Source organism: Pagrus major, chromosome 3, assembly GCF_040436345.1.
Source record: "Pagrus major chromosome 3, Pma_NU_1.0".
NCBI lineage: Eukaryota > Metazoa > Chordata > Actinopteri > Spariformes > Sparidae > Pagrus > Pagrus major.
In genome coordinates, this window is record NC_133217.1 from 22,681,243 (window position 1) to 22,704,422 (window position 23,180).

The 23,180-nt window shown below is 40.3% G+C and overlaps 1 protein-coding gene across 1 annotated transcript; it reads right to left on the reverse strand.

The window, feature by feature from the left end:
- Positions 1 to 7,218: 7,218 nt before the first annotated feature.
- On the reverse strand, positions 7,219 to 21,625 carry LOC140993506 (ankyrin repeat and MYND domain-containing protein 2-like). Its single transcript, XM_073462963.1, has 10 exons — positions 21,559 to 21,625; positions 20,240 to 20,304; positions 17,482 to 17,620; positions 17,215 to 17,313; positions 16,984 to 17,144; positions 15,494 to 15,708; positions 14,342 to 14,477; positions 13,998 to 14,126; positions 9,746 to 9,869; positions 7,219 to 7,373 (listed from the first exon to the last, which is right to left on the reverse strand). Exons 1-10 carry the CDS (start codon positions 21,623 to 21,625, stop codon positions 7,219 to 7,221), a joined length of 1,290 nt encoding a protein of 429 aa, XP_073319064.1.
- Between the last annotated feature and the right edge of the window lie 1,555 nt (positions 21,626 to 23,180).

The following is a 23,180-nucleotide window of genomic DNA, read 5'->3' on the forward strand; positions in this document are numbered from 1 at the left end:
GGCCACTTAGCCCCACTGCTAACTGAGCGACTTGCTAACAGTAGCTAGTCACTAAAGCCAAAGATAGCTACAGCAAAGAGTACATTGAGTAGCGGTAAGTGGTTATGCCTCCTCCTGCACCTTTATGAGCAACCTTCAATTCAGACATTTTCTTACAAATGATGCTTTTAGTTGCCTGTTTTTTGGGTCTGTCATCATCTGTGTGTCCAACAAGACATCTCAACTAGCTGTCTTTGGTATTTTCAGTGATCTGCTTGCATTTTTTCTACTGTTATTCTTTTTCTTCACAGAGAGATTACAAGCAGCAACTCTTGGATATTTAGAAACCACTGGCCCTATAATTAATTGAAGATAAAGTAGGCTGCCGCCTTATTTTTCAAATTTTTTACTGAATGTGGCCTACGAATTAGCACAAGCCTGTTAGCAGCTAAAGCTAACTAGCATCAAAATGCCTCCCTTTACTGTGGTCGATTTTCAGAAGATCATTCAAAAAATTGCTGTACTGGAAAACAAGGTTCACCAGATAGAAGTAAATGTGGAAGTGAATGGACAACAGCAGACAAGAGCCTGCTAACACACAGGTAATTAGCCCCAACAATGACACGACGAAACAGGAGGACTGTGCACTGGGTAATAAATCCAGGAATATTATTCCTTGCTGGAACACACAACATAAATCATTTCCCTCGGATATGGCAGAACGAGTAACAGGCAAAGCCCAGCGCCCTGAGATTTGTGATGTGACTTGGTTGGCCTGCACTGTCATCTGAAAGGAGTGCATCCTCAACCCACGTACCAAGGAGGAAACAGCCATGGACAGCAGCGAAAACAAAAAGTAAGTAAGTAATAAAGATACATCTGGAGAACAGATTTGCTCCACTTTCACAAGACCTCGCAAGCTCTCCGTCCCACAACCTGAAAAACACCTTATCCTCAATGAACAAGGAAAGGTATGAGACCAAATCTAAAAGTAAAGGGCTACAGAGAGAGCTAATGACTGGGCCTCAAACACTCATGGTGTCTGATGGTGCTATGAAGGAGGTAAAAAGCTTTTGCAGCAAGAACACCAAAGTCCTCTCTTTTACCAACGATTGGTCTCTGACATCTCAGAAAGAATTCTGGACCTCACTGCTGAACATCCAATGGCAAAATCTTTCATTTAACACACAGGGGCCTGTGATGTTGTGAAGCAACTATCTGAGGTATTGAAACAAGACTTTAGTGATCTGTTGAGCAAAGTCAGATCTCTCAATACTGTGGTGTTTGTCAGAGGCCCTCTACCGACTGTCCGAAGAGGTGATGAGAGATTCAGAAGGTTGTTGATGTTGAACAGATGGCTCAAAGCTACATCTGTCGCTCAATCAGTGAGCTTTATTGACAATTTTGACATTTTCTGGGAACGCAGACACCTCTTTAAGGCAGATGGATTTTGCCTTAACAAGTCAGGAGTAAGGTTGTTAACCTCCAACATATTTTACTCTGTGCATCACACATCACTTCCCCCTGCAAGAGGTGATACAAACCAGAACAACCGATAAGACAGCACTCGGGAGGAAAACTACTACTGCCTGAGATAAGCTCTGATCATAGAAGTCCGCTGAGCCAGGAGGAGGAATCTTCACCGCCGCCATCTTCACCCCCCAAAGAGGAGTGTCCTCCAGTCTCAAAAGGAGGGACTTCCACTCTTCACCACCTTGAATGCCACCCAACTCTCTGCTCTCTCCAGTGAGTCTCTCCCTGTCTCTGTCCGTGCTATCTCCCCAGCAGACCACTGCATAAAGGAGCACTGATGCCACCACAGCGTCATAAAATGTTTGGAGTAATGTCCTCTGCACCCCAAAGACCTCAGTCTCCTCAGCAGATGGAGGCGACTTTGGCCCTTCTTGTACAGGGCATCCGTGTTATCAGTCCAGTCCAGTTTATTGTATAGGTGAACACCCAGGTATTTGTATTTTGCCACCATCTCTATGTCCAAACCCTGGATGTTGACTGGTGTGATATGTGGTGTCTTCCCTCTGGAAGTTGATCACCATCTCCTTTGTTTTACTGGTGTTTATATGCAGGTGGTTGCATTCACACCAGTTAACAAAGTCATTGATGACCCCCCTATATTCCTGTTCGTTCCCCTCAGACACATATACAACAATGGCTGTATCATCGGAGAACTTTTGGAGGTGACAGTTCACGGTGTTGTGTGTGAAGTCCGATGTGTAGAGGGTGAAGATGAAGGGAGAGAGCACCGTACCCTGAGGGCCCCCCGTACTACATAATACCACATCTGAGACACAGTCCTTTAGTCTCACATACTGTGGTCTGTTGGTGAGAAAGTCTGTAGTCAATGCAGCCAGGTGTTGGTCAACTCCCGTCCCTTCCAGTTTCCCTCTCAGAAGCGCCAGCTGTATTGTATTGAAAGCACTGGAGAAGTCAAAAAACATGACCCTCACAGTGCGTTCAGTGTTCTCCAGGTTTGTTAGTGTCCTGTGCAGTAGGTAGATGACTGCGTCATCCACCCCAATTCCAGGACGGTAAGTGAACTGAAGGGAGTCCAGCGTCATGCTCACCCGGGGGACGGATGTGCCTGAGAATAATCCTTTCCATGGTCTTCATCAGGTGAGAAGTTACCCCTCCTTGGGGTCCACAGACTTTGGAACTGGGACCACACAGGAAGTCTTCCACAGGACAGGGATTCTCTCCAGAGTAATGCTGCATTCCAGTTACATGGGTGACCACTCGCCCGAGTTGCAAAGTGGTAAATCTCGCAGCTGTCTCGCGACATTTCACCGAGGCACGCCCCCTTTTGGTCGGAATATCCACTGTCCGACTCGGTGCTCCTGAGAGTACATTATACAATGTAAAGTTTTGTTTTCGAGCTTGTTTGCTAAAGAGGCTAATGTAGCTAACAATAACAATAACAATGACTAGCCTGCTACTACCCTGATGGCGTCCATGTTCTTCCGACTTGTCATGTAGCGAGACAAACGGGAACGCTATTTGTGCTACAAGCCAGGACATGATGTCACGTTCTCGCGTAAGAGCAACTCGGGCAAGTGGTCTCCCATGTAACTGGAATGCAGCATAAGGCTCAGGTTGAAGATGTGCGTGACCACTCCACAGAGCTGGTCTGAACAGTCTTTTAACACTCTGGAGCTGATGCCATCAGGGCCTGTGGCTTTCCTCGCCTTGATCTTCCTCATTTCTATTCTCACCTGGTCAGTTGTCATGGGGGGGGGGGGGGGGGGGGGGGAGTGGATGGAAGGCTGGGAGGAGTGGGGGAGGGAGTGGAGTCATGATAAAGGGGTGTCTAAGAAGAAGACAGGTTACGAGAGAGAGCAGGGGTTGTACTTGACAGGTGTGAAGGACGATCAGGGTGGGAGGAGGGGGGAGTAGGGCCGGACTCATAACGGCAAAAAAAGTCATTAAGAGTTTTTGCCCAGTCCTGGTCTCCGCTGTCTTGCTCTCTCCCTCCACCTTTACATGACCAGATATTTTTTTCTGTCGTCTCCAGACATCCCTGGTGTTGTTCTGCTCCAGCTGCTGCTCCAGTTTCCTCTTGTAGCTGCTTTTCCCCTTCCTTATTTCCTGCCTGAGCTCCTTCTGGACTCTCCTCACTTCCTCTTTGTCTCCTGATCTGAAAACCCTCCTCTTTTCTTCTAGTAGGGTTTTAATCCCAGAGTTCACCCAGGGTTTGTTGTTGGGAAAACACTGTACCTTCCTGGAAGGCACAGTGTTCTCCACACAGAAATGTGTGTAGTCTGTGATGCAGTCTGTCAGGCTGATGTCATGTATTAAAGAGATCTGATTCATCACGCTGAGTCTAAAATTCTTTGAAGAATTAGCAACTCTCTGCCTAAGAGAATTTCCCTTACAAATGCATCAAATAGGAGGAGGTGTTAGTATTCTGTTTAATGAGTTACTCAAATGCAAGCAGATGTTTTATGGAAATTTTACTTATTTTGAATATGTTGCTCTCCAGTTAAACTCATCTTCTCGGGCTATATTTCTAAATATCTACAGGCCACCTAAATACTGTACAGACTTTTTTGATGACTTTGCTGAGCTACTGTCTCTTATCTGCATTGACTATGATTGTGTGTTATTGTTGGTGACTTTAACATACATGACGACAAACCTGAGGACAGATGGACTAAAGAACTGTGTTGTGTCCTTTATAACTTGGACTCACTCAGCATGTGACGCAGTCCACACACAACAGGGGCCACATCCTAGACTTGGTTATCTTCAGGGGTCTGAACATTTCTAAGCTCCTGGTATCTGATGTTTCTCTCTCTGATAGGTGTTTTCTGTGAGAAATGTTCAAAATGCTACATCACTGAAAACACCAGTGACATATTCATTCAGGCTTTCTCTTTCACACCTCCCCTCTCCAGGTTCTCTGTCAATGACCTTGTAGACCAATTCAGTTCTAAAACGACAAATGTCAATTATGCCATTGCACCCACTAAAGTGAAGGTGGTCTCTGGTAAGAAAAAAATCTCCTTGGAGAGATGCCACTCTGGTCAAAATGGGAAAAAAAGGAATGTCAAAAAACTGAGCGCAGGTGGCAAATAATCACATCTCCAGGTTCATTTTGACATTTATAAAAAGAGACTTATAATTATAGGCAAACTTCCCAATTTTAAATAAAATCATTGAAAAAGCTGTTTTTCAACAGCTGAACACTTACCTAATAATAAATGGCTGTTTTGATGTCTTCCAATCAGGATTTCGACCACATCACAGCACTGAGACCGCTCTTGTCAAGGTCCTCAATGACATTCATTTAAACACAGACAGTGGCAAAATTTCAGTCTTAGTGTTACTGGATCTCAGTGCTGTGTTTGACACGGTCAACCATAATACACTACTGGACCGACTGGAAAACTGGGTGGGACTCTCTGGTACAGCACTAAATTGGTTGAAATCCTATCTAAATGATCAAGACTACTTTGTGTCTATTGGTAATTACACATCTGAGCAGATGAAAATGTGATGCAAAGTAGCCCAGGGCCTCTGCTATTCAACATGTGTATGCTCCCTCTAGCTCAGATAATGGAAAACAACAAAATATGTTACCACAGTTATGCAGATGACACACAAATTTACATATCACCAGGGGACTATAATCCCGTACAAGGGCTGAGTAGATGCATTGAACAAATCAGTGATTGAATGTGTCGGAGTTTTCTTCAGTTAAACAAAGCTAAGACTGAAATAATTGTTTTTGGAGCTAAGGAAGAACGACCAACAGTTTCTGCTCAGCTTCAATCTGTAATGTTGAAAACTACAAAACGAGCCAGAAACCTTGGTGTAATGATGGACTCAGACCTGAATTTCAACAGCCAAGCTCTCACCTCTTTTAAATCAAGGCTGAAGACCTTTCTGTTTGCTGCTGCCTGTTTTTAATGGACAGGCAGCAGCAAACAGAAAGACGCTGTGGCACATCTTAAAGAAAACAACTCTATACGCCGGAAGTAGTTATCAACAAAGACAATGGACCATTTCCCATGGCGCAGTGACAGCCTGGGCCGTATGCCTGAGCTATACTGCTGGACTTGTATCCAGATGTCTTAATGTCTGCACTTGTTTTTAATGTATTTTAATGTAATTGTATTCCCCTGTAAAGCACTTTGAGTTGTTTGTGTCTGAATTGTGCTATACAATTAAACTTGCCTTGCCTTGTGAAAGCATAACATTATAATGATTTAGTGTCTGTATTTTGGATATCTGTATGCAAGTCAGTTTAGCTGTAAAAATAACTTGAGCTATTCCCTCTGATGAAGGCAAACTTTATTAATTTTAAAGGATAAGGCAGATAATGGGCCAAGTAGCAGTCACCACTACAGATACGTCACATTCTTCAATTCCACAATTTTGTGCGACTGATAGACATCGATGCTTTGACAACACAAAAAGATAAAATACACATCACATCATAAAATACACACAAAGAACACAGCTAAGTTCATATTATAAAATGCTGCATACATGACACAACACTATTTTTATAGTTTGGTTCAGAAAACAGTAAAATAAAATAAAGTAAAGTAAATGTATTTCTTAATAAATTGAATCAGTTTGTTGTTCATGTCTGCATTTGTACAGAACTGAACTGTATGTTTTCTTTTATGTGACTGGCTAAACAAATAATATGCAGCTTGGTTTATAACCACTCAAAAGCAAAGTCTCTCCTAAATCATGATGAATGCAGTGGAGGGAAACCCCACATGTCTTACACTGCAGTTCACAACTTGATTTTCAGTATATCTATGCATTTGTAAAAAAAGAACACAAAACAAAAATTGGTTTGAGAAACTGCCCCTTATTACTGTCACATAGGCACAGATGACACAGTGTTCCCTTCATACTGTATAAAACAGTGGATTTGAGGCCCTTGATGGCCTGGTGCAGCTCCACTTGACTGGAATGGGCCACTCTGGTGTTTGTGTGCTGCAACTCAATCATTGTTGACATTGTTACCAGTACAGATAATGCTATCACCAAATCAATTTAATGGTCAAGAAATGCCAGCTACATAAGATTTATACCTGAGGTTGAAAACTGTAAATGTTGTCTTTGAGCGTAATCTGGGTTTTTGCAGAGTCGTACCATATCAATGCTTTTCTGAGGCAATAGGATAGTATATATGAAAAATGTTCTTGCCTTGTTTATTTATTACTCATGGGCAACTTATATCTTTATTAAGTATTGACAGTAAAGCAATCACAGGAAATGAAGGCCGAGAGAGATGGGGAACAATATGCAAACAAAGGTTCCTGACCCGGTTTTAGAACTTGGGCCTGAGTTCTAGCTTCTTTTTTTAACAATATGACCCTATAATAGCACCAAATGCCTGCTCTCCAGCTCCTCATTGGGCAAATATTATGGTTTCCCTTATTTTAAACTATGATCAACCTTTTCCTAGGTTAAATTAATTTATAATGTTTTGAGATACCCTGGTATAAAAGGGTCACCTTAATATCACAGTAGTGACCAGTTGCTCCACTCAGAAATGTATTTGCAGTTGCAGGTGTGACCAGTTACCTGGAGCAGTTTTTGTATCACTTATAATCTAAAACTACATGGCTTGGTGTGAAATATACAAGATAGGATTGGCCCTGCTGACAAAACCACATTCAGCCACACATCTCCATATGTAACCTTTGCGAAGATTGACAAAGAGATCAGCATCATTCAGGACACTAGGTTGGCTGTCCTGCCTCAGTCTTGGGTGCAGGACGGCCCCTCAGCTGAGGTGGAGGGACAAGCCAGCAGCTCTGCAGGACAGCCTCCAGCAGCTGCCACCTTCTCCTCTGCCCGCAGACACAGCTCCTGCAGGAAGTTGGCTGTCTCCATCACAAGGTCACTTTCATCATCTAAAAGCAGAGGAAGAAAAATTATGTCTATTTAACACAATAGGGCACACTAAACTTTTAATAACACAGCAGCCTGACATGCAGCACTGGCTGAAGACTTCACTGTTCTGCTGCTGAACTGCATCACATTTTTAAGTCAAATGAAACAAGATACACACACGAATATGAATCTGAAGTGGATACAAATCTGTGAATAAAACTATTGAAACACATTTAAAGTGGGCTATGAAAATAAACTGTTAGAGTGGTTCTATCAGTGGATGAAATACAATACAGAACTGTTTCATAGTTCCTACAGCAGGACTTCTGTATTCAAGTGTGGATTACCAACATGCCAACTAATGGCTTCAGAGGCCCAAGCAACATAATGTAGGCTATATAGCAACTGAAATGGCAGGTGCCTTATGCAGTAACGACTCCCTAATTTTAATATAATCTTGAGGGTTCCCTTTCAGTCAAATCATACAATAGTATTGGATAGCATTTCCCTGCATGGCCTCACTGAAGACACCTCTATTCACACCATTTTTGTGTCATTGTGTCGCAGTCACCCACACAGAGACCATGGTCAACAGCAGCTTTCCAAAAACATATCCACATCTTGTCTAGCCCATGGCAATGTCTGTGAGCTTGCTCCTATTGTACAATTTTTTAAACTGACCCAACTGCAAGCATTTACTGCTGAATTTTCCTTCCCGGTAAACTCCGGCCGCTGGCAGGTAAATACCCTAACAACATAATTTAACATGCGACCGGAGTCAGCAGTGGCGTTCATGGTTAAACGAGAAAGCCACTGCTGGCTAGAGATTTCCACTTGGGCAGAGTTTGAAACTAGATTTCAGTCTGCAATTTTCTCGATGTATCATCTATTGAGCAAAAGACAAGATAGAACATTGTTTTTCCTAGTTTCTCCCATTCCTCAGCTGTGGGATAACAAAGTTTAAGTAGGGCAACATTTATGACACAAAGATCTGTTCCTGAATCTTCCAGAACAATCTCATATAGCACAGAGAGCTCATTTTCCTCACCACTCTGTATGGTCTTCTTCATCTTGGTGCTATTTTAGCAGAGGTGGTTTTGTAACCTTTTGAATAGCTTTGAGCCATACTTGATCCTCCTCAAGTGTTTGCTCCCCTCGGTTTTTGTCTTTTTGGTATCTTTTGGATTTTTTCAAGTTCCCTAAAACACACCGTTGTAGATCTGTTACTTGGTTCACTTTCTGATATGGTGGTTCGCCTGTAGTGCAAAACTTGGGACTCAGTTCTGAGTCTACTGGGCCTCAAAGTCCCTTTAAGACGCTGTGGCACATCTTAAAGGAAACAACTCTATACACCGAAAGTAGTTATCGACAAAGACAATGGATCATTTCCCATGGCCCAGTGACAGCCTGGGCCGTATGCCTGAGCTATACTGCTGGATTTGTATCCAGATGTCTTTATCTGAAATGTGCAGGTCCTTGTGGACGCTCTTTTTGATGGTTTCATGGTGGCACCATGGTTGGAGAGATCAACAGGTGCTCCTGACAATGCATCAGATATGGTATTGTACATTTTGATATTTCACTATGACGGTGAACTCTTGCAGTTTCAGTGTCCAACAATTGAGTCGAGTTCTGGGTTTATTGGTTTTGAAGATCCAACTTAAATCTGAGGTGACGAGGAGGCCATTAGATGGAAGTCAATGATATACAATGTTTACTGTCTTCATTGTATTTTATATTGCACACCATATGCAATACTCTGACATCCAAAGTAAAAATAAGAAAATTATTTGAAGTGACGACTGTAAAGAGCTCAACACCCGGCAGGCATCAGATGACTTTAGGTCAGTGTTACAGTCCTAACATCAAACACAAGTTTTCTTTTTAGTAATTATCTTTATTCTTATTATGAATTTGCTTTTTGTGCCTTTATTACGATAGCGATAGCCGGAGATTAGACAGGAATGGGGAGAGTAAGAAAGGGGGGACGGCATTCACGGAATCTAATCCCAGCCACTACTACAGACTCAACATTTTGTGCATGCGGTGTATGCTCTACCAGGAGAACTACCAAGGCTCCCCAAACGTGAGTTCAACACTACAATTAGTCAACAAACTAGATTTTTGTGGTACCCACTCCTTTTCCCTTGGACCCACCTAAATGACCACCTTTGGGTCCCAGGGACTCACTCAAAAACCTATCAACATCGTTCCCTTAAGCAAAATATAAAGAAGCTGGCTCATGCAGTCTACCTGACCGGTACTTGAAGGCATCAGGTTGCATACAAAATACAGAGAGAGTATGGGGAACAGGGCACAGGCATCCATTCACAACATTGTGACCTACAAGTGTACAGTACACAACTTGAGAACACAGATAACTGATAAGCACCTTTCAGTTCTTTCAGCCTCGGAGTGTCTTTCTCCAGGTCAGCATCCTGCTCCTGCAGAGACCTGCACATCCTTTTATGGGTGAACCAGTGGAGTTTTTGGCATGTCAAGCTGCAGTAAGTCACCTAAAAGACATAGAAACAAAACATGACCTGGAAGAACATGGGGATTTGATGACGTGATAACAACCATATTTCCTCAAATACAGGCTGGACCCAAATACAGGCCCATTAAAAAATCAAGGGTGGATAAACTCCTGGATTCGGCATCACCGCAGCCAAAACAGACTGCCCTCATTAAAATAAATGCACTGTAACAAATTGCTGTAATTTCTACAGTAAAATTTTACAGTAACTTCTTGTTTTGTCATTTTATAAAGTTTACTTGTATATTACAATGCATCATGGGTCCAAAACAATTACAGTAGCTGACAGAATTTTTCCACAGTAATATACTGTGAAATTACAGGCAAGTTGCACTTGACTGTAAATAATGCAGTAGTACAGGTATTTACTGTTGACATTGAATGCGTTGCACAAGGCCGTTTGAAGAAGCTTGACATGATGGCGGATTGCAGAGGAGCAGCAACATTGTCCTCCACTCGTCACTAATATCTAAGTATACTATCATAAATAGCCTACAAAATTAAAATGTGATTAAACTTGTTAACGTTAGTTTACCTTTTGAACAAGCAATCCGAAGCAGTTTAATGGTCAATCAAAGTAAAAAGGACAGTGGATATAATGTTACAATGCAACCAGACATTGTTTGCTAATGTTATCCTTCCATGTCTGTGTTGTAAAGTTAACATCACTTAGGCATGAAGTAGACACGAGGCGGACAGTCAGACAACTTCAGTGAGCTCCGCCATTGTGAGGCCACGCTACGGAGTCAGGTCTTTGGTGAGAACAATATTGTTTTATCTGTGTGTGACTGACTGTAATAATTAGTCTTCACCATTTTAGCTAACACTAGCGAACTAAAGTCAACTTAGGTGAAGCTAAAGCTAGCTGACTTAACGTGACATGTATTAGCCATATCGCCTGCAGAACAGGGGGACTGCAGACAGCCCACTAATGTTATTCCGAAGTCCCAATAGTTCGAAAAATGGTGTTATTGAACCAAAAGCCCATAACGTAAGTCGGACAGTGCGTTATCCCGAGTTCACACACTCTTCAGGGCTGGTGTTACTACTTTCTAGACTCCATTAACATATTGTTTGATTTAACAGATAATGTTTAAATCACAATAATGTATGACTTTTTACGGCCCCTGAAAAAACCTTTTAATTTCGGCTGATATTTAATTGTAACAGCTCTTCTGTGAACTAGAGACCAACATTAAGCCGGCTCTGTTAGATCAGCCGACATTCTTGATGTCTCTATTTTAATGTTATCGTTAATGTTTGTGAAAACGAGGGGTCCCTTGACCTCTCACCTCAAGATATCTGAATTAAAATGGGCTGTGTATGTAACCTGGAGTCTCCTCTTTACAGACATGCCCACTTTATGATAATCCCATGCAGTTTTTCTCATGCAGTGCACGTGTGTTATTTTCACCTGTTCTTAAAATGGTGTATTTGAATATTTCTGCACACTGGGGTCCTTAAACAATCTTGGATTTGCAGAAATTTGGTCTGGCTGGAAAGCTGAGACTGGATTCAATGAGCCCAATTCATGTGTGATGATGATGTATCGCAGAAAAATGCAGTTCTTGCTAAAATCTGAAAATATCAAACATTTTTGATAACAAATGACAGAACGCATTTTCTATGGTGTTCCTCAAGGTCTTGGTGTCTTAATGTGGTATTTTGGTAGGATTATTGACAATTTTTATCAATTCTTGAGTGGTCAAAAATTGTTAAATTTAATACCAAATCTGTGTAACAAATGGTATCAACCCAAAAATAGCATGTAAACCATTTGTTTATTTATGTTTAGGTGAAGTTCTCACAACTACCGTTTGGATGCTGAGCATCAAGGGTCACGTGGTTGTGCCTCCACATCCCAACTTCGTGGCTGGAATGGCAGTTTTGTTTTCAAGCTACTACAACTTCAATCTGGTGTACCAGGAGCAAGCATCTTGCACACTGGAATTCATTCAAAGGTAACTATGTGCTTGAAGTAGAATACTTGTTGGTCATTATTTTGTAAAGTTTGCCATCATGAGTAACAGAGATTTTATTTTGATTTTATTTTATTTATCATTTGCAAGAACAAATAGACAATCAAGACTTATAATGGAGTGTACTCAAATCCCTTTGACATGATTTTTTTAAGTTTAAAAAAAAAATATTCATCTAATTGCTTTTTATCCCATTGCAGAACCACTTCCTTGTGTAATAATGGCAGACATTTTGAAAGTAGTTCTGCATTAGGATAAACTGAGCATTTAGGTGAATTAACTGCAAATGAGACTCAGACAAGTTTTAAATAAGTCGCTTTGTTGTGGAAAACAGAGTCATAAGAATAGTTGGCTCGAGTTTATGGTCACAAGGCTGTACGAGTTGCCAACCAGTAGTGATGTAGTTGCATGGTCATAGCCTTGGGCATAGAGTCCTTTAATTGGAGGTCTCCTAACCAGCCCAACAACAACAGCAGCAGCAAAGTGGGAGAATTACCAAAGAACATTTTAAACCACAACAAACATGCCAAAACATGTTTAGTGTTCCACAACAGAATACATATTAAATTAATATTTAGTGATTTTTATTTTACCCGCTTTATGGTGCCCTCAGACCACTCCTTACTTCGGAACAATTTTGTATATGACAGACTGACAGTATTACTATGCACTGGAGCCTCTCGGTGGCCTGCACGGTGAGTCTCCAGTGCGTTTCCTGAATGTTTTTCACAAACAAAATAGTTCCAATGTAAGGAGTGGTTTAAAAGCACTGTGAAGCAGCTAAATACACTCAATTTGGTGTATTCTGTTATGGATACTTACAATGTTATGTTGGTGTGGTTTGTTTGAGGGTATTGTTGTGTTGTTTTCCTGTAAAACAACAATAAATTGCTGTAATTTATGCACAACAAAAACCTGTAAAAGATATTCGGTAATATACTGTAATTATTTTTACAGTTATTAACAGCAATTTTACAAGACTTTTTTGCCAGGTATTTACTGTAAATTCTACAGTCAGTCCGTTACAGTGTGGGAAAACCTGCATTGTCGCCACACCGCCTGATCCAGTGTAAATCCAGCCTTATGGTTATTGCTCCTGATGAGCAGGAGGTGCCCTGCAAGGTAGCCTCTGCCACCAGTCTGACTTATGCTGTAAACAGCTTTGAGTGGTCAGTAAGATACAGTTAATGTAGCCCAATAGTGCCTTCAGCCACCACTACAGATGTCCCCCTATGCCATAACTGTTCTTACTAAGCCCTTCTCCGCCATCCCTGCTATCTGCGTCCTCCTAGTTTCACCCGGAGGAAAAACAGGTGGATTACCAAGGTGACTACCAACACCTGTGGTTCCCTCCGGGGGAAGAGGGCCATCCTAACACGGACATTTTTTGTTATCCTGGACCCTAACAGTCCATGAACTGCTGCTGGATACCCATTTTGTGTCCTCAGTGGTCACAAATGTTGTATCTAATGATTGATCGTTGACAATTGACACATTATAAGATCTGTGCATACGTTTGATTCATGCATGAGGGCTATTGTGGGCTAATTCAACACAGAAAGCGTGTGTGTGTGTGTAAAATCTTTGGAGAATAAACAACTGTAATTACAAGGATAAAGGTGTGACTCATTGGATGCTTAAGCGAAATAGACACGTGCATATCCTGTACTTTTGAACCACAAGGAGCAAAATACATCGAAAAGGAAAAGATTACTCTCACAATCTGGGTAATGGTAAGGTGTCCACTGACTTTGGGCCACATATTATGTATGTTAACATACCAGCCAAACTGTAATTTGTGTTAACATACAAGTGCCACATGATGGCAGTAACTTTTTCCACAATAAAAGTCTTTTTTAGAAAGGATGGGATTCGGCAATGATATACTAGGGGGCTCTCAATCTAAAATGGATACAGGAAGTGTTTAAAAATTGAACAGGGCAAATAGGAGTGGATCAGAAAACAAGAAGGCTTAGTACTAAAATATGACTGAATATACTTATCAAACTGAGGGAATTAAATATAAAGGCCCATATCAAATATAAGCCTGCTTCAAATCATTGCCCTGATCGCAATTTGAGGAAATCCAGTACAATACAGATTGCAGCTCTTAACAGACTTTGACTTACTGCTTTACAAAGGGAGCACCTCTTGTCTGCTCCCTTCTCCCCACATGCAGCACAGTAATCAGCATCTACAAACGCCATCTGACCTGTCAGGGCCTGGGTCAACACGGAGAACGCTGTTGGGTCATTGCCCTGGAAACAAGATGCAATGGTCTATTAAGGTAAAATTTACAACAGTGATTAAAAAAATAATGATTTCTCTGCAACCTACAGTATAACACCCGCTATCATCACCTGCTAATGACTGTTCTAACAATATTCCTCCTCATTGATTATTGAGGCCTTTTGCTAAAAGTTATATTTTATGTACAACTAAACTTCAATCCTCTGATATCTTCTTCACTTACAATCTCTACTGGTGCAATGCTCCTCACCAGCTGCTGAAGGAGTGTGGCCTCACAGTAAGGAAACTTCCTGATGCAGTCCCGGATGAACTTCTCCTGGTACTGTGGGAAGCCATCACTGTCTCTCCCCCTCAACAAGCTAGAACGCAGCACCATTAAAGCAGCAATAAATTAAATGGCACTTGTTATGACTGAATAATAATATTTTTATTCTCTCTCTTTTTTTTTATTGGTTTTCCCAATAATACAATAATATTTGTTGTACATATCTATGGCCCAAAGAGGGTGAACTTACTAATCAACCCGGTGGCTACTTGACCTATTGATCTATAGGTCATTATAGATCAAAATAAACTGATCTATTAAGCATGGACTGAGGTGGAAGTCAAAGGTACATGTCAGTGTTCTAAAAATGATGGGATGTTAGATCCGTAGATCTGTGGACCTTAATGAATTAACTCCTTAATCACACCAAAATTGTGACAAGAATTAGTTATTTCCTAACTGTTTTGTGGTGTTAATTGATTATGTCTATATTGGGGTTTTTCTTGTGGTTGGTCAGTAAAACAAGCTAATACAGCTGATTGTGAGCTCTAGTATCCCTGGCAAACACACTAACCTCTTCAGCTGTTGCAGCTACAGTGTCCTTTGGCACTAACTAGCCCAGCAGTAGGGCAGCCCTGTGGGCAACCGGGCTGTTCAGCCCAGAGACATGGGGGAGCAAAGAGCTGCTCCAGAGGATGACTGACCCTGAGAGGAGGAGCTGTAGACCCGGATGGATACTGAAGAGGTCAGTGTGTTTTCTGGGTAAACTACAGCTCATAAACCACCATATCAGAAACAAGAAAAACAGATATAACCATGCAACAATATAAATTAACAGGTTGAGTCAAGCTTGGCGAACGCAACCAACAAAGGCACCCAATTGAAGGCAGAGTAGGGCGGGTCTTGCAACTTTTTAACTTTTAATCGTTTTATTACACAGTATTTTAGTGGCTCATAAGATAAGAAGTGGGCCTTTGATAACAATCCACATATTAATCTATTCACTACAATGACTTGATGCCATCAGCTGTATACGTTGTAACCAACTGTAAAATGAGTGCTGTAAGTATTGCTGGTATATTCAAGGGACAAACCCATTCCAAGTCTTACCTCTTGACAAGTGCGTCCAACTTGTCATCTCGTTTCTGGAGGAAGGCCAGGCATTTCTGCAGCACACAGCTTATGTAGTGCATCTTCATGGCCAGAACCTCGTTCATGTCTTGTTGCTTCACGCACTGCTCACAGAGCAGATCCATCACCTGGTAACACTTTTCCAGAGCTGCCACATTGACCAGCACAGGGTTCTCCTTCACTAGCATGACTATCTGACAGATTGGAGACTTGGTTAGACAAACATTTCTGAGCAGAGCTGTTCTGAGGGCAGATATACATATACATATATCTTTGACTGAGACAGAGCATCAAGTCAAGTAAAGCTTATTTATATAGTGCCAGTTCACAAAAAGTTATCTCAAGCCACTTTTCAATTGTAGCAGGTTTAAACCATACTCCTTAATTAACCCCATGCTGATTAAATTCAAGGCAAGTTTCGTAGTCTACAAAACATTTCCGGGGCTTCACAGTAAAACAGCATTGCAGTATTCTCCATTCTCCACAACTGAAGTAGCTGGAGACTTGTTTTAAAACATAAACAAATGAACTGAGAAAAAAACATCAAATGGCTCCAAACAGCTCGTTCAGCATTTCTGGAAGCCCTAAGATCCTGAATTGATTTGAACAGACATTATTTACACCCTCAACGCGTAGTCGAGTTTGTGCACCCAGTACAGACCCACTTTAAGTTATTAAAGCCTGAATTTAGTTCTATTTAGTTAACCTCATTTATGAATCAAAAACTTGCATATTTTGTAACCTGTTTTTAAGCTCTTTTGGGTGTTTAAAACCCTCCTCTTGAATCGCCGCCTGTGACTCCTTATGCCTGCCACCTTGGTCCCTCACAAACCCTCAGAACTACACAACATTTTTAGCCTCACAAAACAAAACAATCTCAAACTCTTTGAAAATCCTCTTCGATTAGCTGGAAAATGCATTGTCACAGCTGAAAACACATTGTGTTTCTGACTTTATAGAGATATGTGGTTCTCACAGGATAGTGATGCAACAAACATAATGATCTCAAAGATTATGATGCATTGCTGTTGATTAAACTGGCCAACATTAGCTATATAAAATGAGCTCAACCTTTAACATCTCCAGCAGGAATATTAATCCACAAACTTTAAATATAAAAACACAGCGAACATTTTTACTGCAACTTAACATGGTCAAAGTATGTAAAAACAGAATTGTCCCCGTTTTTCATTTAATAGATAATGACACTGAATATTTTAATGATATATTGTCTACCAAACTGGAAATGTCCCCGGATTTTATTTCAGAAATCTGGTCACCTTATAATAGCTACTTAAGCAGCACTGCTGAAGCATCTACAGCACCTTCAAATGTTAGCAGCAAAGAGCGCAAAACAGTAAGTTGAATAGCGTTGGCCTATACTACTGTATTTTAAAATCGGTCACAAAATGACATGCTCATGAGCCTGTGACTAAGTGGGCACGCTTTAGCTCAGAAGCAGCCCTCACCTTGACCGGATTCAGGTTGGTGGTCATGATGATCTTATGCAGGGGTCCTGCGAGCCTGGGGGGCAGCTTGGGCTCCCTCTCCAGTCCCTGTGGTCTGGTATAGTACTCCAGCTTTGCCCGCGAGAAGAAGTTGTTGATCACTGTAACACAGTCATGCTGGCCTGAAAGGAGAATGTACGGGTTAAGATGTAGCGCCTGCACTAATTAACTAGCAGTCTTTGCCTGTCTCACCTACAAAAGCTGCCATCTGAGCAGCAGTGCGACCCACAGAATTCACCATGTCTGTCTCTGCTCCTGCATCAAGCATCATAGAGGTGATGTCTGTCTTTCCTGCAGGACGAGGAAACACTGGTTTGATATTTAGAGACACAACACTACAATGTACCAACAATGTCTAACAATATCTAACCTAAAATGATTTAATAGATTAATTCATAAAAAAAATAAATCGAGCCTTACAAAAGATGCAGCAAAACTGAGTGACACACATAGTTTTACCTGACAAGCCAGCAAACATGAGAGCAGTGTATCCATATTCATGTTGGTTGCAATTAACATCGGCCCCGTGCTGCAGCAGCAGACGACACATGTCTGCCTTGCCCTTATAGGCTGCATGCATCAGTGGAGTCATACCATTCTTAAGAGATAAAGTAGAGGGGGGTGGGGGGGTACATTTGGAGTTAGTATATATATATATATGTATATATAGATTCCTAGTTAGCCGCACCTGTTTACATTGATGCTACATGAAGTGATACCATAAGATGTGCATTATATCCAGGATGGTACATTATGCTGTGACGCTCAAAAAAATGTTTTCTTTACAGGTGCTTCTTTCACAGTGTAAGCTTATGGAAAAAAATCTTTTTGGGCCCCACTGCATCACCTGGCGTTGTAATTACACAGTTTGGCCACTACGGAATTTGGCTTCAAAGTCTGGCGCTCTTCCTGGGGGCTTGCTTTATCTGCTTTATGTATTTAAACGGAACTTTTTTGGCATGTGCAAAGTGGTCCCACCTGCTGTTAAGTGTCTAATCTGCTGGATATATAACCAAAGAAGAATAGTAAGAAGTTGTTTTTCCAACTTTAAACAAAAAATTCAATTAATTCAAGATGGACCCACATGGTGTCCTAGGAACAGTATTTGTGTTTCTGGTTCGGTGGATTCCAGCTGAATAATCCTTAAACCTTTTTTCCTATTTCTCCTAAAATCAAAGATTTACATCGCCCCTCTTCATCTGATTGAAAATTCATTCAGATCAAGATGGACTGGGTCAGTCTCTTCTGATTGAGGTAGTTACAATTTTATACCTTTTGGGCGTTTATTCTGATGAAAAATAAGCGTCTATGTAAATGTAGCTAATGTCTCATATGTTAGAAAAGTGGTCTGCAAAGTGCCTATAGCTGTCATATACTTGTAGTGGAATAAAAAATATATAATGTTTTCCTCTGAATATAGTGTACAGGAAATGAAATATGAAATATGAGTTTAAAATTAAAATCAATAGTTATATTATGACAGACTGTGTACCTGACACTGTATCAGTGGTTGCCTGTGTTCATCTGTCCACACATTCTGCACTGTAACTACTGCTGGTGAGCCCCAATAATTTCAGAAGCATCCAATAAAAAGTGAACAGTATGATGAATCCTGATTTCAGAAATCCTTTTTTTCTAAAGTCTGGGTTTTCAACACGGATCACAGTTACTGCAGGGAGCAGTGGGTAAGCTTTTGTTTTTTCAAACATTTAAATGTAACTGAAATTTCACTTTAACAAGAATATAATGTACTAGTACCAAATAGAAATTGTAAAAAATGTTTTTAAAAACGATAAATAATAATAACAACAACATTTAATTAGCCCAACACTGATGCTCTACCCATGAATCCCCCTCCCTCATGTGAGCAAGCTAACCTAATATCTAATATTTATCCCAAGATATTCTTGTGAGCCACAATGGATCATTTGTCACTTATCAAGCAATAAACTCCACCTCAGAAACCACTGGGGAAACTGTTCATGTGCCTAACATGCACACAATGCTTTATGTATCACACCCAAAAAAGACACTACTGATATCATGAATCCTAACTTGCAGCAGAAAATGTAGTCAGTATGTGTGAAAACAACAATTTGGTGCTTGGCCTCTGTAAATGATGGGAATTCCATCATTTTCATCATCATTGAAAATAATGATGAATGAAAATAAAATAAGAGGCAAAATTAGGTGAGGTCCCATATTATAGTTTTTATACAAATGTTCTGTGAGGCTGTACAACATTTTGTAATAATTTGAATTCAATTATTTTATTTGATTAGCATTTACTTGAACCTGATTCAGGGCAACAGCAGCTTTGCTGTCCTGCAGGCAAATGAGCAAACTTTGGATTTAATTATTAATTTGTGAATGTCCTTATATGCCTTACGTCACACACATAAGACCTTTTGTTGTGGGTAGAGGTGACTGTGTGGGCAGTGATGTGAAGCTCTTTAACCACACCTGATTCTGACAGACAGGCAGTCTGAAGGACTCTGTGAGCTACATGTAGTGGCATGATGCTATTATCAAACACCTTTGAGGGTTGCTACTGCCTCTCAAGAGTCTTTTCCATATGTCTCCATCACAATGGATAACATATGTTTCAGTGACATAACTGTTGCATTGTGGGTAGAGAAAATGCTCAGTTGGGGGGTGGGGGGGTGGGTCGAGTCATCTTCATGAAACAATGTGAGCCCTCCTGTAATTTTGTATCACTCTGAGCACCACAAACCAATACAATATTTCAAAAGGGTCATAGCAGAGTTTTCTCAACTTTGGGTTTGGGCTCACATCATAAGCAAACAAGACTCATATATTTATAGTGTATATGTTTGCTCAAAAAAAGGCTCTTCATTATCTTCATATTGAAGATCATGGTCTTGGCAGGTGGACACTTGTTGGAGGTGAGGAGTTTAGGATGTAAAATAGGGTCACAGTTTGGAAAGATTTGACAACCTGTATTTTTAGGGATACATATGAGCTCATCTCACTGTTTGAATGGACTTTCCCTTTAAACCTGGAGATCAGTTTAAATATTAAAAAATAGGAGTTTGACAAAACTGAAAAAATCTTACTCCACTTACTATTGTTTTTGAATTTTGAAAACTCCAGAGAAAGCTACTGAGATTTTTTTGACCAACAGAAATTACTGATTATAGAATACTAAAACTGCATCAAAACTGAGTCAAGCTATTTTTTTCTTTAATTTCCATACCTCGTCCAAACAGTCAACTCGTACTTCTTTGCTTGCAAGCAGCTGGGCAGCCTCCTGTACATCACCTGCAGAAAAAAGTATCACTGTAAAATGTAGCTGATGGAGACCATAGAGGCAATATATAGGCAACAATAGAGGAGAGACTTAATTGCATCTATGACTTTTGTAAAGTTCAAGTCCTGGCTGGAGTTGTGATGGAGTACACCTTATTCTGATTATAAGGTTTTGGGTAAAGGTTTTATTTTATGGGGCTGCCATCCTGGTAATTTCCTAAAATGTTTCCTGCCAAAAAAAAACAAACACCAAAAACCAAAAACACACAAACCAACAACAGAATAGTGCATAAGAAAATGGGCAATTCTAAGTGGGAAGATGTGTGAATTTATATAATCCCACCCTGTGTCCATTAATCTTTAGCTAATAATTCAGCATAGGCTATATATATATATATATATACACATACATACCTGCATTCCTTTCAGGATAAATTCATAAATAAATTCATAAATAAATGAACAACCAATACAATAACCATCATAATCACCTAGTGAGTTTTAAAGCCCTTCTGCATCCCTGTACCTTTTTTTCTTTTTTAAAAAAAAAGAAAAATTTAAACCGGTTTGTGTTTTGACATTGCTTTAACTCCGCATTCAAACTGTTCCTCAATTTTACACCAAAAATTGATACAGAAAAGCTTTTGAGTGTTGTGCGTACAGCCAGAATTTTTTATTATTATTAATTATTATTATTATTATTATTATTATAGGAAACTAAGGTTTTATTAAACCTTAATAAATAATCATTCATCAGTCATTTAATCTTGGAAATCTTATTCTTAATGGTTAATTTTATGCTGCATGTTCATCTGACCTGCTGTGAATACTGTCTAGGTTATACTGAAATTAATTAGCTGGATTAATTGAACACAGTGTATTTGACCTTTAAGTGAGGCTAAATTACAAAGTTGTGTTCACTATACTTTTTAGGAATTATTTACAAATAACACTATATACCATGATTTTATCTCTAAAATGTGGCTAAAAGTGGCTTCCAAATGCACACAGTGATATCACTAAAACCACATGGTAAATATTGATTTGAATACAGTGCAATGTCATGGTTTGGATCATATTTAGTGCCACAAAATTATCTTAAGTGCCTAAATATTTACATAGTATTGTAAATGGAATACAATGTATAAATACATGTTTGTTATTAACAAAGATTTCACAATAAAAAAATCTATACTTGGGGGAAAAAATATATGTGTGCGTGAGTGAAGAAAGCTGAAAGTATCACCTTATAGGCCTTTTACTCACCAGCAGCAATAACTTGCAGGATCCGTCTCTCAGATGCTGACAGATCTCCTCTCTGAGGTGCAGCCATCCTGTCTGATCTGCTCTAAATGAGCTGGGTGGTTCTCTGCTGCTGGGTCCAGTTAACAGTCACAGTGTACAGGTGGACTGATGAACTACAGGACACAACTGAGCCATCACTGGAACATACCACTATACCAGACACGGAGGGAGACACATGTTGTCTGCTTAGTAAAACTCAGTCACTTCATTCAATTCAAACACAAAATTAGAATACCCTTCTCTGACTAGTCACTCTGACAACTGTGTTAAATCCTTAATGAAGTCCAGACTCCCCTGCAGTAAAGTGTCAGGTCCGCCCTCGCCGCTGTACAGCACACTGACGCTCCTCAGCGTGGAGCAGTTCGGAAAGGGAGTCACGTTCCTCTGGACACATAAACTAGGCTTCTTCAACTGACAGGTGAGACACCCTGCATATTAACTGCACTGATACTGCTGACCTCTGTTATACATGTTCTAACCGCTGCTACATTTACGGTGTGAGTCTGTGCTTAAAGGTGCCGAGACGCAGCAACACTTGGTTACAGCACCTGACCTGATCTCACTGTGTGGTTTGTATGTAGTCTAAATTCAGGACAGACTGGCAGACTGCTTGTGGGCTCAACTTTACATAAATGATATTGATTGCTACTGTAACAAATCAGCTTCTCTGCTTCAGTACAGTTTTGAGGTATTTTACTTCAGAATGTCAATTTTATACCTCTGCTCCACTACAGAGGCATTACATTTACTGTACTGTATATAAGTACTAGTAACATTGTATATTAAGATTTAACATTTAAAATATAGAGCTTATAAAACATAGTGCCTCATTATACATTAAAGTGGCACTACTGTATGTAGTTTTGTAGAAGAAATTCAAACTCAGAATTTTAATATTTACAATATTAATTAAGGTAATGATACAATCTTTTTCCATAAGTGAATAAACAAGCTGTTCTCAGAGGAAAATAAGGTCCCAGAACACTGTTTGAAGGTAGAAAGGTGGCAGGGTATATAAACCAATGTATGTATACATATATATAAACATATAAACAAAGTAAAACAGTATAAATTGTGTTGTCCTTTAAGGTCAGTTTGTTTATTCAGTTTATTCAGTCATTAAAACAAAGAGAGTTTGTTCATTTAGTTTGTTTAGGCAGAACAAAATCAGCCAATGAAGATCTTTCTTTGCTCATTAACATTTCCTCAACAAAATACATAGTGCTGCTTTAAGATGACTGCCAGTGTAATGCAGTTACAATTAGCTCTCCCTTGACCAGCTACCCCAATGCTGCACACATTAATGATTTTATAACTTTTAATAATCTAGACTTTTTTATCCTTACAAAAACGTGGCTGTCTCAGGGAGACTTTAGTCCTCTTATCGAAGCAATCCTCTGTCATGGTGCTACTGTGGTAGTCCTGTTGTTTTTCTGTTTGGTTCTCCCTACCTGCTTCCCCCCCCCCCTCCTTTTCTCCCTCAACTGCTCCTTCTCCTGTGTGTGTGTCTGTGGGCATGGCAGCAGCAGCAGCAGCAGCAGCAGCAGCAGAGTGGCACACCTGTTCCAGATCATCTCATCACC

Excerpts from the sequence above, each read along its gene's own strand:
- LOC140993506 (XM_073462963.1), bottom strand. The coding sequence starts at position 21,625 with ATGGCTGCACCTCAGAGAGGAGATCTGTCAGCATCTGAGAGACGGATC. Across the intron at positions 17,621-20,239 it reads GAGTTGACTGTTTGGACGAG|AATGGTATGACTCCACTGAT; the intron begins GTATGGAAATTA and ends TTATCTCTTAAG. Across the intron at positions 14,478-15,493 it reads TTGGACGCACTTGTCAAGAG|CTTGTTGAGGGGGAGAGACA; the intron begins GTAAGACTTGGA and ends GCTGCGTTCTAG.